Genomic DNA, 17,803 nt, shown 5'->3' with positions numbered 1-17,803 from the left:
ACTCAGACAGGGCACGAGGATGGCTGATGTGTTAAACACCATACAGGTGCAGTAAGGGGACGCGTTCTGAGATTCGCATCAAAGCACATTGTGAGTAGAACTTTATTCTGTATCCAGTGTTGTACCTGCCCTGGGAGTGTTTGATGGGACAGTGTAGAGGGAGCTTTACTCTGTATCTAACCCGTGCTGTACCTGCCCTGGGAGTGTTTGATGGGACAGTGTAGAGGGAGCTTTACTCTGTATCTAACCCGTGCTGTACCTGCCCTGGGAGTGTTTGATGGGACAGTGTAGAGGGAGCTTTACTCTGTATCTAACCCGTGCTGTACCTGCCCTGGGAGTGTTTGATGGGACAGTGTAGAGAATCATAGAATCATACAGCACAGGAGGAGGCCTTTCCGCCCATTGTGCCTGTGCCGGCTCTTTGAAAGAGCTATCCAATTAGTCCCATTCCACAGCCCTTCAAATTTTCCCCTTTAAGTTTTTTTTTTATTCGTTCATGGGATGTGGGCGTCGCTGGCAAGGCCGGCATTTATTGCCCATCCCTAATTGCCCTTGAGAAGGTGGTGGTGAGCCGCCTTCTTGAACCGCTGCAGTCCGTGTGGTGAAGGTTCTCCCACAGTGCTGTTAGGAAGGGAGTTCCAGGATTTTGACCCAGCGACGATGAAGGAACGGCGATATATTTCCAAGTCGGGATGGTGTGTGACTTGGAGGGGAACGTGCAGGTGGTGTTGTTCCCATGTGCCTGCTGTTCTTGTCCTTCTAGGTGGTTGAGGTCGTGGGTTTGGGAGGTGCTGTCGAAGAAGCCTTGGCGAGTTACTGCAGTGCATCCTGTGGATGGTACACACTGCAGCCACTGTGCGCTGGTGGTGAAGGGAGTGAATGTTTAGGGTGGTGGATGGGGTGCCAATCAAGCGGACTGCTTTGTCCTGGATGGTGTCGAGCTTCTTGAGTGTTGTTGGAGCAGCACTCATCCAGGCAAGTGGAGAGTATTCCATCACACTCCTGACTTGTGCCTTGTAGATGGCAATTCCATTTTGAAAGTTATTACTGAATCTGTTTCCACCACCCTTTCAGGCCGGCATTGCAGATTATAACAACTCGCTACATAAAAAAGAATTCCTCATCTCCGCTCTGGCTGATCACCTTAAATCTGTGTCCTCTGGTTACTGACCTTCCTGCCATTGGAAACAGTTTCTCCTTATTTACTCTGTCAAAACCCTTCATGATTTTGAACACCTCTATCAAATCTCCTCTGAACCTTCTCTGCTCTAAGGAGAACAATCCCAGCTTCTCCAGTCTCTCCACAAAACTGGTACCATCCCTGGAACCATTCTAGTAAATCTCCTCTGCACCCTCTCTTAGGCCTTCACATCTTTCCTAAAGTGTGGTGCCCAGAATTGAACACAATACTCCAGCTGAGGCCTAACCAGTGTTTTAGAAAGGTTTAGCATAACTTCTTTGTTTTTGTACTCTATGCCTCTATTAATAAAGCCCACAATCCCTTATGTTTTTTTTAAACAGCCTTCTCAACTTGTCCTGCCACCTTCAAAGATTTGTGTACATACACTCCCAGGTCTCACTGTTCCTGCGTCCCCTTTAAAATTGTACTATTTAGTTTATATTGCCTCTTCTCATTTTTCCTACCAAAATGAATCACTTCACACTTCTCTGTGTTAAATTTCATCTGCCATGTGTCTGCCCATTTCACCAGTCTGTCCATGTCCTCCTGAAGTCTGTTACTATCCTCCACATTGTTTACTACAGTTCCGAGTTTCATGTCATTTGCAAATTTTGAAATTGTGCCCTGTTTACTCAAGTCCAGGTCATTAATATATATCAAAAAGAGCAGTGGTCCTAATACTGACCCCTGGGGGACACGACTGTATACTTCCCTCCAGTCTGAAAAACAACCGTTCACCACTACTCTCTGCTCTCTGGCCCTTAGCCAATTTTGCATCCAATCAGCCACTGTCCCTTTAATCCCATGGGCTTTAATTTTGCCAACAAGTCTATTATGTGGTACTTTATCAAACATCTTTAAAAGTCCATATACACATCATCAACCGCAGTACCCTCATCAACCCTCTCCGTTACTTCATCAAAGAACTCAATCAAATTGGTCAAACACGATTCACCTTTAACAAATCCGTGCTGACTTTCATTTATTAATCCACACTTTTCCAAGTGCCAATTAATTTTGTCCCGGATTATTGTCTCCATAAGTTTCCCCACCACCGACGTTAGGCTGACTGGCCTGTAATTGCTGGGTTTATCCCTCTCCCCTTATTTGAATAGTGGCGTAACATTTGCACTCCTCCAATGGTCTGGAGGATTGGAAGATTGTGGCCAGGGCCTCTGCAATTTCCACCCTTACTTCCCTCAGCAACCTAGGATGCATCCCATCCGGACTAGGAGCTTTACTCTGTATCTAACCCATGTTAGATAGGGGCTAATCCTGTCAGTCTCCTTCCCATCTCACTCACCACTCCCAGCGCTGAGCCTGTGGACTCTGCCAGTAGATCAGCTATCGCCGCCTCTCTCCGCATCTCTCTCCAGAGTGTCCGTTCACTTGTGAACAAGGCCCTTGCCATCCATGAGCTTATCGTGGATGATTGCAGCGACATCCTGGCCTTGACCAAAACCTGGCTGGTGGGTGATGATACCTTCCCCCTTAATGAAGCCTCCTCTCAAGGCTATATCTTCCACCAATTGCCCCGCCCAGACTGCCTCGGTGGCGGTGTGGCCCTTATCATCAAATCACACTTTTTCTGTCCCCTACTCCTCTGGCACCTTCTCCTCCTTTGAGCATCTCACCTTGTTCCACCCCTCTCGCCTCTCCGTTCAAATCCTCGTTCTCTGCCGCCCACCCCCTCGACCGTGCCATCTCACGTGGCCTCCCTACTCCCATCGTGTCAATCACAGGTAAGGCCATCTCTGATCACTTCCTTGTATCCCTCTCCACCCACATTCCCCCTTCCCCCTCCCAACCCCACTTCCTCCTGTGTCGCCCCTGGAAAAAACTCTCCTCCAGGTCACTTACAACGGCAGTTTCAAATTCCCAACTGTCTAGCCTTTGGCCCTCCATTCACCACGACATTTCTGCAGCTTCCGATCTGCTCAATCACACCCTCACCTCCGCCTTTGATGCCCTTGTCCCCATTAAAACCATTACTCTCTCGCCCTGGTCGCTCCCCCTGGTATGGCCCCCATCTCTGCTCTCTTAAGTCCAAGGGACGCAGACTTGAACATCTCTGGCGGACAACTGGTTTAGCCATTCATCGCCAGATCTGGCTGGACCACATAAAGCACTATCGGGTCCTGCTCTCCTCTACCAAAATTGCTCACTATTCCAGGATCATCCTGGAATGCAAAGATAACCCCCGGCTTCTCTTCACTACAAACCGTCTTCTTAATCCCCTCTCCCCCGCCCCTCCACCCTCACCTCCAACAAGTGTGAGGAGTTCATGGACTTCTTTGTCACTAAGATTGAGACCATCAGCTGCCTCTGCCACTTCCCTCCCTTCCCCTAGCCCACCGAGCCAAACTTCCCCAACAGTCCCCACCCCCCCCCCCCCGCCCTAGCCCTGAACTCACATCTTTCTCTAGTTTCTCTCCAATCTCCCCTCATGCCCTCTCAGAGCTCAGCTTGACCATGCGACCCACCTCCTGCTTCCTTGACCTTATTCCCAACTGCTGACCACCCAACTTCCCTTCCTGACCTCCATGTTAACGGTTCCCTCTCCTCAGGTACTGTCCCCCTCCCCTTCAAATCTGCCGTCGTCACCCCACTCCTCAAAAAACCCACCCTTGTCCCCTTTGTCCTTGCAAACTACAGCCTCATCTCCGAGCTCCCTTTCCTCTCCAAAGTCCTTGAACGTGTTGTCGCCTCCCAAACCCATGCCTATCATTCCTGCAACTCCATGTCTGAATCCCTCCAATCAGGTTTCCGCCCCTGCCACAGTACTGAAACGGCCCTCCAACGCCTCTCCTCCATCGTCCAGCTGGGTGGGACTGCGCTCACCTGCTTCCATTCCTATCTATCCAGTCATAGCCAGAGAATCACCTGCAATGGCTTCTCTTCCCACTCCCGCACCGTGACCTCTGGAGTCCCCCAAGGATCTATCCTTGGCCTCCTCCTATTTCTTATTTATATGCTGCCCCTCGGCGACATCATCCGAAAACACGACATCAGGTTCCACATGTACGCTAATGACACCCAGCTCTACCTCACCGCCACCTCCCTCGACCCCTCCACTGTCTTCGATTTGTCACACTGTTTGTCAGACAGCAAAAATTTCCTCCAACTAAATATTGGGAAGACCGAAGCCATTGCCTTTGGTCCCCGCCGCAAACTCCGTTCCCTAGCCACCGACTCCATCCCTCTCCCTGACCACTGTCTGAGGCTGAACCAGACCATTTGTAACCTTGGCGTCCTATCTGACCCTGAGATGAACTCTCGACCACATATCTGCTCCATCACCAAGACCGCCTACTTCCACCTCTGTAACATCGTCCCTCTCTGCCCCTGCCTCAGCTCATCTACTGCTGAAACCCTCATCCATGCCTTTGTTACCTCCAGACTGGACTATTCCAATGCTCTCCTGGCCGGCCTCCCATCTTCCATAAACTTGAGCTCATCCAAAACTCTGCTGCCCGTATACTAACTCGCACCAAGTCCCGTTCACCCATCACCCCCGTGCTCGCTGACCTACATTGGCTTCTGGTCCAGGAATGCCTCGATTTTAAAATTCTCATCCTCGTGTTCAAATCCCTCCACAGCCTCGCCCCTCCCTATCTCTGTAACCTCCTCCAGCCCCACAACCCTCCGAGATCCCTGCGCTCCTCCAATTCTGGCCTCTTGAGCGATTCCCAATTTTAATCGCTCCACCATTGGCGGCCGTGCCTTCAGCTGCCTGGGCCCTGAGCTCTGGAATTCCCTCTCTGCCTCTCGAGCTCTCTCTCCTCCTTTAAGACGCTCCTTCAACCTAACTCTTTGATCAAGCTTTTGGTCACCTGTCCTAATATCTCTTCAGGTGGCTCGGTGTCAAATTCTGTCTCATTACTCTCCTGTGAATCGCTTTGGGACGTTTTACGACGTTAAACACACTTTATAAATGCAAGTTGTCGTTGGTTAAAAACCTGAAAGGAGGAAGAAAGGAGTGCAGTTTCTGAAGATTGAAACCTGTTTGTGCAGGGTCTGTGGAAATCCATGTTTGAGAAGGAGATGACGGTGGACCGGGTTTTCGAGAGAACGTCGAACAGCAGCTGCCAGGTCCCGATGATGCAGCAACAGTCATCGCTGCGGTTCGGGAAGTTCCCAGAGGACAAGGTGAAGGTGATCGAGCTCCCGTACAAAGGGGACGATGTGTCCATGGTGCTGATTCTCCCCACGGGAGACGGGACCCTGCTGGAGGTGGAGAAGCAGCTGGAGCACGAGAAGATCCTGGGATGGCTGAACAGACTGAGGGTGACGGACGTTGATCTCTCGGTGCCCAGGTTCCGTGTGGAGGACACGTTCAGCCTGACCAACAAGCTGAAGCAGATGGGCCTCGTTGACCTGTTCAGTCCCAAGAAAGCCAATTTAGCAGGTTTGATAGCGACTTCTCATGGGATGGCCCTGCCACGTATCCCAGACTGTCTCTCGATCCACCGCCTCTGCTCTAACCTCCCTCTCCCATTCTTATCACTATCTCTACTCTCCCAGCTCGCAAACTACAACCACCTCGCCCACACCTGTCTGTACGGTACCCTCCCCGTCTCACTGTACACTCCCCGTCTCACTGTACATTCCCCGTCTCACTGTACACTCCCCGTCACACCGTACCCTCCCCGTCTCACTGTACACTCCCCGTCTCACCATTCCCTCCCCGTCACACTGTACCCTCCCCGTCACACTGTACCCTCCCCGTCTCACTGTACCCTCCCCGTCACACTGTACCCTCCCCGTCTCACTGTACCCTCCCCGTCTCACTGTACCCTCCCCGTCTCACTACACGCCCCGTCTCACTGTACATTCCCCGTCTCACTGTACCCTCCCCGTCTCACCGTACACTCCCCGTCTCACTGTACCCTCCCCGTCACACCGTACCCTCCCCGTCTCACTGTACCCTCCCCGTCTCACCGTACCCTCCCCGTCTCACCGTACCCTCCCCGTCTCACTGTACACTCCCCGTCACACTGTACCCTCCCCGTCTCACTGTACCCTCCCCGTCACACTGTACCCTCCCCGTCTCACCGTACCCTCCCCGTCTCACCGTACCCTCCCCGTCTCACTGTACACTCCCCGTCTCACCGTACCCTCCCCGCCTCACTGTACACTCCCCGTCTCACTGTACACTCCCCGTCTCACTGTACCCTCCCCGTCACACTGTACACTCCCCGTCACACTGTACACTCCCCGTCACACTGTACCCTCCCCGTCACACTGTACACTCCCCGTCTCACCGTACCCTCCCCGTCACACCGTACACTCCCCGTCTCACTGTACCCTCCCCGTCTCACTGCACACTCCCCGTCTCACTGCACACTCCCCGTCTCACTGTACACTCCCCGTCACACTGTACCCTCCCCGTCTCACCGTACACTCCCCGTCACACCGTACACTCCCCGTCTCACTGCACACTCCCCGTCTCACTGCACACTCCCCGTCTCACTGTACACTCCCCGTCTCACTGTACACTCCCCGTCTCACTGTACACTCCCCGTCTCACTGTACACTCCCCGTCTCACTGTACACTCCCCGTCTCACTGTACACTCCCCGTCTCACTGCACACTCCCCGTCTCACTGTACACTCCCCGTCTCACTGCACACTCCCCGTCTCACTGCACACTCCCCGTCTCACTGCACACTCCCCGTCTCACTGTACCCTCCCCGTCTCACTGTACCCTCCCCGTCTCACTGTACCCTCCCCGTCTCACTGTACCCTCCCCGTCTCACTGTACACTCCCCGTCTCACCGTACCCTCCCCGTCTCACCGTACCCTCCCCGTCTCACTGTACCCTCCCCGTCTCACCGTACCCTCCCCGTCTCACCGTACCCTCCCCGTCTCACCGTACCCTCCCCGTCACACTGTACCCTCCCCGTCTCACCGTACACTCCCCGTCTCACTGTACCCTCCCCGTCTCACTGTACCCTCCCCGTCTCACCGTACCCTCCCCGTCACACCGTACACTCCCCGTCTCACCGTACCCTCCCCGTCTCACTGTACCCTCCCCGTCTCACTGTACACTCCCCGTCTCACCGTACCCTCCCCGTCACACTGTACACTCCCCGTCTCACCGTACACTCCCCGTCACACTGTACCCTCCCAGCCTCACTGTACACTCCCAGTCTCACTGTACACTCCCCGTCTCACTGTACCCTCCCCGTCACACCGTACCCTCCCCGTCACACTGTACACTCCCCGTCTCACCGTACACTCCCCGTCACACTGTACCCTCCCAGCCTCACTGTACACTCCCAGTCTCACTGTACCCTCCCCGTCTCACTGCACCCTCCCCGTCTCACCGCACATTCCCCGTCTCACCGTACACTCCCCGTCTCACCGTACCCTCCCCGTCACACTGGACACTCCCCGTCTCACTGTACATTCCCCGTCTCACCGTACACTCCCCGTCTCACCGTACACTCCCCGTCTCACCGTACACTCCCCGTCTCACCGTACACTCCCCGTCTCACCGTACATTCCCCGTCTCACCGTACACTCCCCGTCTCACCGTACACTCCCCGTCTCACTGTACACTCCCCGTCTCACCGTACACTCCCCGTCTCACTGTACACTCCCCGTCTCAACGTACACTCCCCGTCTCACCGTACCCTCCCCGTCTCACCGTACCCTCCCCGTCTCACCGTACCCTCCCCGTCTCACCGTACACTCCCCGTCTCACCGTACCCTCCCCGTCTCACTGTACACTCCCCGTCTCACTGGACACTCCCCGTCTCACTGTACCCTCCCCGTCTCACCGTACCCTCCCCGTCTCACCGTACCCTCCCCGTCTCACCGTACCCTCCCCGTCACACTGTACCCTCCCCGTCTCACCGTACCCTCCCCGTCTCACTGCACCCTCCCCGTCTCACTGTACACTCCCCGTCTCACTGTACACTCCCCGTCTCACCGTCCACTCCCCGTCTCACCGTACCCTCCCCGTCTCACTGTACCCTCCCCGTCTCACTGTACACTCCCCGTCTCACTGCACCCTCCCCGTCTCACCGTACCCTCCCCGTCTCACCGTCCACTCCCCGTCTCACCGTACCCTCCCCGTCTCACCGTACCCTCCCCGTCTCACTGTACACTCCCCGTCTCACTGCACCCTCCCCGTCTCACTGTACACTCCCCGTCTCACTGCACCCTCCCCGTCTCACCGTACCCTCCCCGTCTCACCGTCCACTCCCCGTCTCACCGTACCCTCCCCGTCTCACTGTACCCTCCCCGTCTCACTGTACACTCCCCGTCTCACTGCACCCTCCCCGTCTCACTGTACACTCCCCGTCTCACCGTCCACTCCCCGTCTCACTGTACACTCCCCGTCTCACTGTCCACTCCCCGTCTCACTGTACACTCCCCGTCTCACTGTACACTCCCCGTCTCACCGTACCCTCCCCGTCTCACTGTACACTCCCCGTCACACTGTACACTCCCCGTCTCACTGTACACTCCCCGTCTCACTGTACACTCCCCGTCACACTGTACCCTCCCCGTCTCACTGTACCCTCCCCGTCTCACTGTACACTCCCCGTCTCACCGTACCCTCCCCGTCTCACTGTACACTCCCCGTCTCACTGTACCCTCCCCGTCACACTGTACCCTCCCCGTCACACAGTACCCTCCCCGTCTCACCGTACCCTCCCCGTCTCACCGTACCCTCCCCGTCACACTGTACCCTCCCCGTCTCACTGTACCCTCCCCGTCTCACCGTACCCTCCCCGTCTCACCGTACCCTCCCCGTCTCACTGTACCCTCCCCGTCTCACTGTACCCTCCCCGTCTCACCGTACCCTCCCCGTCTCACCGTACACTCCCCGTCTCACTGTACCCTCCCCGTCTCACCGTACCCTCCCCGTCTCACCGTACCCTCCCCGTCTCACCGTACACTCCCCGTCTCACCGTACACTCCCCGTCTCACTGTACACTCCCCGTCTCACCGTACCCTCCCCGTCTCACTGTACCCTCCCCGTCTCACCGTACCCTCCCCGTCTCACCGTACCCTCCCCGTCTCACTGTACACTCCCCGTCTCACCGTACACTCCCCGTCACACTGTACCCTCCCCGTCTCACTGTACACTCCCCGTCTCACCGTACCCTCCCCGTCTCACCGTACCCTCCCCGTCTCACCGTACCCTCCCCGTCTCACCGTACACTCCCCGTCTCACCGTACACTCCCCGTCTCACCGTACCCTCCCCGTCTCACCGTACCCTCCCCGTCTCACCGTACACTCCCCGTCTCACCGTACCCTCCCCGTCTCACTGTACACTCCCCGTCTCACCGTACCCTCCCCGTCTCACCGTACCCTCCCCGTCTCACCGTACCCTCCCCGTCTCACCGTACACTCCCCGTCTCACCGTACCCTCCCCGTCTCACCGTACCCTCCCCGTCTCACCGTACCCTCCCCGTCTCACCGTACCCTCCCCGTCTCACCGTACCCTCCCCGTCTCACCGTACACTCCCCGTCTCACCGTACACTCCCCGTCTCACCGTACACTCCCCGTCTCACCGTACACTCCCCGTCTCACCGTACACTCCCCGTCTCACTGTACCCTCCCCGTCTCACTGTACCCTCCCCGTCTCACTGTACCCTCCCCGTCTCACCGTACCCTCCCCGTCTCACTGTACCCTCCCCGTCACACTGTACACTCCCCGTCTCACCGTACCCTCCCCGTCTCACCGTACCCTCCCCGTCTCACTGTACCCTCCCCGTCTCACCGTACCCTCCCCGTCACACCGTACCCTCCCCGTCTCACTGTACCCTCCCCGTCTCACTGCACCCTCCCCGTCTCACCGTACACTCCCCGTCTCACTGTACCCTCCCCGTCTCACCGTACACTCCCCGTCTCACTGCACCCTCCCCGTCTCACTGCACATTCCCCGTCTCACCGTACACTCCCCGTCTCACCGTACACTCCCCGTCTCACCGTACACTCCCCGTCTCACCGTACACTCCCCGTCTCACTGTACACTCCCCGTCTCACCGTACACTCCCCGTCTCACTGCACCCTCCCCGTCTCACTGTACATTCCCCGTCTCACCGTACACTCCCCGTCTCACTGTACACTCCCCGTCTCACTGTACACTCCCCGTCTCACCGTACACTCCCCGTCTCACCGTACACTCCCCGTCTCACTGTACACTCCCCGTCTCACTGTACACTCCCCGACTCCCCGTCTCACCGTACACTCCCCGTCTCACCGTACACTCCCCGTCTCACCGTACACTCCCCGTCTCACCGTACACTCCCCGTCTCACCGTACCCTCCCCGTCTCACTGCACCCTCCCCGTCTCACTGTACACTCCCCGTCTCACTGTACCCTCCCCGTCTCACCGTACCCTCCCCGTCTCACCGTACCCTCCCCGTCTCACCGCAACCTCCCCGTCTCACTGTACACTCCCCGTCTCACTGTACACTCCCCGTCTCACTGTACCCTCCCCGTCTCACGGTACTCTCCCCGTCTCACTGTACCCTCCCCGTCTCACTGTACCCTCCCCGTCTCACTGTACCCTCCCCGTCTCACTGTACCCTCCCAGCCTCACCGTACCCTCCCCGTCTCACCGTACACTCCCCGTCTCACCGTACACTCCCCGTCACACCGCACCCTCCCCGTCTCACCGCACCCTCCCCGTCTCACCGTACACTCCCCGTCTCACCGTACACTCCCCGTCACACCGCACCCTCCCCGTCTCACCGCACCCTCCCCGTCTCACTGTACACTCCCCGTCTCACCGTACACTCCCCGTCTCACCGTACACTCCCCGTCTCACCGTACACTCCCCGTCTCACCGTACACTCCCCGTCTCACCGTACACTCCCCGTCTCACCGTACACTCCCCGTCTCACTGTACATTCCCCGTCTCACCGTACACTCCCCGTCTCACTGTACATTCCCCGTCTCACCGTACACTCCCCGTCACACTGTACACTCCCCGTCTCACCGTACACTCCCCGTCTCACTGTACACTCCCCGTCTCACTGTACACTCCCCGTCTCACCGTACACTCCCCGTCACACCGTACCCTCCCCGTCTCACTGCAACCTCCCCGTCTCACTGTACACTCCCCGTCTCACCGTACACTCCCCGTCTCACCGTACACTCCCCGTCTCACTGTACCCTCCCCGTCTCACCGCAACCTCCCCGTCTCACCGTACCCTCCCCGTCTCACTGTACACTCCCCGTCTCACTGTACACTCCCCGTCTCACTGTACACTCCCCGTCTCACCGTACACTCCCCGTCTCACCGTACACTCCCTGTCTCACCGTACACTCCCCGTCTCACTGTACACTCCCCGTCTCACCGTACACTCCCCGTCTCACCGTACACTCCCCGTCTCACTGTACACTCCCCGTCTCACTGTACACTCCCCGTCTCACTGTACACTCCCCGTCTCACTGTACACTCCCCGTCACACTGTACACTCCCCGTCTCACTGTACACTCCCCGTCTCACCGTACACTCCCCGTCTCACTGCACACTCCCCGTCTCACTGCACCCTCCCCGTCTCACTGTACACTCCCCGTCTCACTGTACCCTCCCCGTCTCACCGTACCCTCCCCGTCTCACTGCACCCTCCCCGTCTCACTGCACCCTCCCCGTCTCACTGTACACTCCCCGTCTCACCGTACCCTCCCCGTCTCACTGTACCCTCCCCGTCTCACCGTACCCTCCCCGTCTCACTGCACCCTCCCCGTCTCACCGTACACTCCCCGTCTCACTGTACCCTCCCCGTCTCACTGTACACTCCCCGTCTCACTGTACCCTCCCCGTCTCACTGTACCCTCCCCGTCTCACTGTACCCTCCCCGTCACACTGTACACTCCCCGTCTCACCGTACCCTCCCCGTCACACTGTACACTCCCCGTCTCACCGTACCCTCCCCGTCACACTGTACCCTCCCCGTCACACTGTACCCTCCCCGTCTCACTGTACCCTCCCCGTCACACTGTACCCTCCCCGTCTCACTGTACCCTCCCCGTCACACTGTACACTCCCCGTCACACTGTACCCTCCCCGTCACACTGTACCCTCCCCGTCTCACTGTACCCTCCCCGTCTCACTGTACCCTCCCCGTCTCACTGCACCCTCCCCGTCTCACTGTACCCTCCCCGTCTCACTGTACCCTCCCCGTCTCACTGTACCCTCCCCGTCACACTGTACACTCCCCGTCACACTGTACCCTCCCCGTCTCACTGTACCCTCCCCGTCTCACTGTACCCTCCCAGCCTCACTGTACACTCCCCGTCTCACTGTACACTCCCCGTCACACTGTACATTCCCCGTCTCACGGTACACTCCCCGTCTCACCGTACACTCCCCGTCTCACCGTACACTCCCCGTCTCACCGTACACTCCCCGTCTCACCGTACACTCCCCGTCACACCGCACCCTCCCCGTCTCACTGCACCCTCCCCGTCTCACCGTACACTCCCCGTCTCACCGTACACTCCCCGTCTCACCGTACCCTCCCCGTCTCACTGTACCCTCCCCGTCTCACCGTACCCTCCCCGTCACACTGTACCCTCCCCGTCACACTGTACCCTCCCCGTCTCACCGTACCCTCCCCGTCTCACTGCACCCTCCCCGTCTCACTGCACCCTCCCCGTCTCACTGTACCCTCCCCGTCTCACTGTACACTCCCCGTCTCACTGTACCCTCCCCGTCTCACCGTACCCTCCCCGTCTCACTGCACCCTCCCCGTCTCACCGTACACTCCCCGTCTCACTGTACCCTCCCCGTCTCACTGTACCCTCCCCGTCTCACTGTACACTCCCCGTCTCACTGTACACTCCCCGTCTCACTGTACCCTCCCCGTCTCACTGTACCCTCCCCGTCTCACTGTACCCTCCCCGTCTCACTGTACCCTCCCCGTCTCACCGTACCCTCCCCGTCTCACTGTACACTCCCCGTCTCACTGTACCCTCCCCGTCACACCGTACCCTCCCCGTCACACTGTACCCTCCCAGCCTCACTGTACACTCCCCGTCTCACTGTACCCTCCTCGTCACACCGTACCCTCCCCGTCTCACTGTACACTCCCCGTCTCACTGTACCCTCCCCGTCTCACCGTACCCTCCCCGTCTCACTGTACACTCCCCGTCTCACTGTACACTCCCCGTCTCACTGTACACTCCCCGTCTCACTGTACCCTCCCCGTCTCACTGTACCCTCCCCGTCTCACTGTACACTCCCCGTCACACTGTACATTCCCCGTCTCACGGTACACTCCCCGTCTCACCGTACACTCCCCGTCTCACCGTACACTCCCCGTCTCACCGTACACTCCCCGTCTCACCATACACTCCCCGTCTCACCGTACACTCCCCGTCACACCGCACCCTCCCCGTCTCACTGCACCCTCCCCGTCTCACCGTACACTCCCCGTCTCACCGTACCCTCCCCGTCTCACCGTACCCTCCCCGTCTCACCGTACCCTCCCCGTCTCACCGTACCCTCCCCGTCTCACTGTACCCTCCCCGTCTCACTGTACACTCCCCGTCTCACTGTACACTCCCCGTCTCACTGTACCCTCCCCGTCTCACCGTACCCTCCCCGTCTCACTGTACACTCCCCGTCTCACTGTACACTCCCCGTCTCACTGTACACTCCCCGTCTCACTGTACCCTCCCCGTCTCACTGTACACTCCCCGTCTCACCGTACCCTCCCCGTCTCACTGTACCCTCCCCGTCTCACTGTACACTCCCCGTCTCACCGTACCCTCCCCGTCTCACTGTACCCTCCCCGTCTCACTGTACACTCCCCGTCTCACCGTACCCTCCCCGTCTCACTGTACCCTCCCCGTCTCACTGTACACTCCCCGTCTCACCGTACCCTCCCCGTCTCACTGTACCCTCCCCGTCTCACTGTACACTCCCCGTCACACTGTACACTCCCCGTCTCACTGTACCCTCCCCGTCTCACTGTACACTCCCCGTCTCACTGTACCCTCCCCGTCTCACCGTACCCTCCCCGTCTCACTGTACCCTCCCCGTCTCACCGTACCCTCCCCGTCTCACCGTACCCTCCCCGTCTCACTGTACACTCCCCGTCTCACTGTACCCTCCCCGTCTCACTGTACCCTCCCCGTCACACTGCAACCTCCCCGTCTCACTGTACCCTCCCCGTCTCACTGTACCCTCCCCGTCTCACCGTACCCTCCCCGTCTCACCGTCCACTCCCCGTCTCACTGTACCCTCCCCGTCTCACCGTACCCTCCCCGTCTCACCGTCCACTCCCCGTCTCACCGTACACTCCCCGTCTCACCGTACACTCCCCGTCTCACTGTACACTCCCCGTCTCACCGTACCCTCCCCGTCTCACCGTCCACTCCCCGTCTCACCGTACACTCCCCGTCTCACCGTACCCTCCCCGTCTCACTGTACCCTCCCCGTCTCACCGTACCCTCCCCGTCTCACTGTACCCTCCCCGTCTCACTGTACCCTCCCCGTCTCACTGTACCCTCCCCGTCTCACCGTACCCTCCCCGTCTCACTGTACCCTCCCCGTCTCACCGTACCCTCCCCGTCTCACCGTCCACTCCCCGTCTCACTGTACCCTCCCCGTCTCACTGTACCCTCCCCGTCTCACCGTACCCTCCCCGTCTCACCGTCCACTCCCCGTCTCACTGTACCCTCCCCGTCTCACTGTACCCTCCCCGTCTCACTGTACCCTCCCCGTCTCACTGTACCCTCCCCGTCTCACCGTCCACTCCCCGTCTCACTGTACCCTCCCCGTCTCACTGTACCCTCCCCGTCTCACTGTACACTCCCCGTCACACTGTACCCTCCCCGTCTCACTGTACACTCCCCGTCTCACGGTACCCTCCCCGTCTCACTGTACCCTCCCCGTCACACCGTACCCTCCCCGTCTCACTGTACCCTCCCCGTCTCACCGTACCCTCCCCGTCTCACCGTCCACTCCCCGTCTCACCGTACCCTCCCCGTCTCACTGTACCCTCCCCGTCTCACCGTACCCTCCCCGTCTCACCGTCCACTCCCCGTCTCACCGTACACTCCCCGTCTCACCGTACACTCCCCGTCTCACCGTACACTCCCCGTCTCACTGCACCCTCCCCGTCTCACTGCACATTCCCCGTCTCACCGTACACTCCCCGTCTCACCGTACACTCCCCGTCTCACCGTACACTCCCCGTCTCACCGTACCCTCCCCGTCTCACCGTACACTCCCCGTCTCACCGTACACTCCCCGTCTCACTGCACCCTCCCCGTCTCACTGTACCCTCCCCGTCTCACTGTACCCTCCCCGTCTCACTGTACCCTCCCCGTCTCACTGTACCCTCCCAGCCTCACTGTACACTCCCCGTCTCACTGTACCCTCCTCGTCACACCGTACCCTCCCCGTCACACTGTACCCTCCCCGTCTCACTGTACACTCCCCGTCTCACTGTACACTCCCCGTCTCACCGTACCCTCCCCGTCTCACTGTACCCTCCCCGTCTCACTGTACACTCCCCGTCTCACTGTACCCTCCCCGTCTCACTGTACCCTCCCCGTCTCACTGTACACTCCCCGTCACACTGTACATTCCCCGTCTCACGGTACACTCCCCGTCTCACCGTACACTCCCCGTCTCACCGTACCCTCCCCGTCTCACCGTACCCTCCCCGTCTCACCGTACCCTCCCCGTCTCACTGTACCCTCCCCGTCTCACTGTACACTCCCCGTCTCACCGTACCCTCCCCGTCTCACTGTACACTCCCCGTCTCACTGTACCCTCCCCGTCTCACTGTACACTCCCCGTCTCACTGTACCCTCCCCGTCTCACTGTACACTCCCCGTCTCACTGTACACTCCCCGTCTCACTGTACACTCCCCGTCTCACCGTACCCTCCCCGTCTCACTGTACACTCCCCGTCTCACCGTACCCTCCCCGTCTCACTGTACCCTCCCAGTCTCACTGTACACTCCCCGTCTCACCGTACCCTCCCCGTGTCACTGTACCCTCCCCGTCTCACTGTACACTCCCCGTCTCACTGTACCCTCCCCGTCTCACCGTACCCTCCCCGTCTCACTGTACCCTCCCCGTCTCACCGTACCCTCCCCGTCTCACCGTACCCTCCCCGTCTCACTGTACACTCCCCGTCTCACTGTACCCTCCCCGTCACACTGCAACCTCCCCGTCTCACTGTACCCTCCCCGTCTCACTGCACCCTCCCCGTCTCACCGTACCCTCCCCGTCTCACCGTCCACTCCCCGTCTCACTGTACCCTCCCCGTCTCACCGTACCCTCCCCGTCTCACCGTACCCTCCCCGTCTCACCGTACCCTCCCCGTCTCACCGTCCACTCCCCGTCTCACCGTACACTCCCCGTCTCACCGTACACTCCCCGTCTCACCGTACCCTCCCCGTCTCACCGTCCACTCCCCGTCTCACCGTACGCTCCCCGTCTCACCGTACCCTCCCCGTCTCACTGTACCCTCCCCGTCTCACCGTACCCTCCCCGTCTCACCGTCCACTCCCCGTCTCACTGTACCCTCCCCGTCTCACTGTACCCTCCCCGTCTCACCGTACCCTCCCCGTCTCACCGTCCACTCCCCGTCTCACTGTACCCTCCCCGTCTCACCGTACCCTCCCCGTCTCACTGTACCCTCCCCGTCTCACCGTACCCTCCCCGTCTCACCGTCCACTCCCCGTCTCACTGTACCCTCCCCGTCTCACTGTACCCTCCCCGTCTCACCGTACCCTCCCCGTCTCACCGTCCACTCCCCGTCTCACTGTACCCTCCCCGTCTCACTGTACCCTCCCCGTCTCACCGTCCACTCCCCGTCTCACTGTACCCTCCCCGTCTCACTGTACACTCCCCGTCTCACTGTACACTCCCCGTCTCACTGTACCATCCCCGTCTCACTGTACACTCCCCGTCTCACTGTACACTCCCCGTCACACTGTACCCTCCCCGTCTCACTGTACACTCCCCGTCTCACTGTACACTCCCCGTCTCACGGTACCCTCCCCGTCTCACTGTACCCTCCCCGTCTCACTGTACACTCCCCGTCTCACCGTCCACTCCCCGTCTCACCGTACCCTCCCCGTCTCACTGTACCCTCCCCGTCTCACCGTACCCTCCCCGTCTCACCGTCCACTCCCCGTCTCACCGTACACTCCCCGTCTCACCGTACACTCCCCGTCTCACTGCACCCTCCCCGTCTCACTGTACACTCCCCGTCTCACTGTACCCTCCCCGTCTCACCGTACCCTCCCCGTCACACTGTACACTCCCCGTCTCACTGTACCCTCCCCGTCACACTGTACACTCCCCGTCTCACTGTACACTCCCCGTCTCACTGTACACTCCCCGTCTCACTGTACACTCCCCGTCTCACCGTACCCTCCCCGTCTCACTGTACCCTCCCCGTCTCACCGTACCCTCCCCGTCTCACTGTACACTCCCCGTCTCACCGTACACTCCCCGTCACACTGTACCCTCCCCGTCTCACCGTACCCTCCCCGTCTCACCGTACCCTCCCCGTCTCACCGTACCCTCCCCGTCACACTGTACCCTCCCCGTCACACTGTACACTCCCCGTCTCACTGTACACTCCCCGTCTCACTGTACACTCCCCGTCTCACTGTACCCT

At 59.3% G+C, this 17,803-nt stretch overlaps 1 protein-coding gene across 1 annotated transcript in view; it reads left to right on the top strand.

The window, feature by feature from the left end:
* Positions 1-17,803, top strand: part of serpinc1 (serpin peptidase inhibitor, clade C (antithrombin), member 1) — a 90,408-nt gene that overhangs the window by 9,756 nt on the left and 62,849 nt on the right. The window contains exon 3 of the mRNA XM_067989622.1: positions 5,180-5,588. Coding sequence (XP_067845723.1) covers positions 5,180-5,588 — 409 coding nt within the window. The remainder of the gene's footprint in view (positions 1-5,179; positions 5,589-17,803) is intronic.

Source organism: Heptranchias perlo, chromosome 9 (genome assembly GCF_035084215.1).
Source record: "Heptranchias perlo isolate sHepPer1 chromosome 9, sHepPer1.hap1, whole genome shotgun sequence".
NCBI lineage: Eukaryota > Metazoa > Chordata > Chondrichthyes > Hexanchiformes > Hexanchidae > Heptranchias > Heptranchias perlo.
This window is presented reverse-complemented; position numbering and strand designations above follow the sequence as displayed.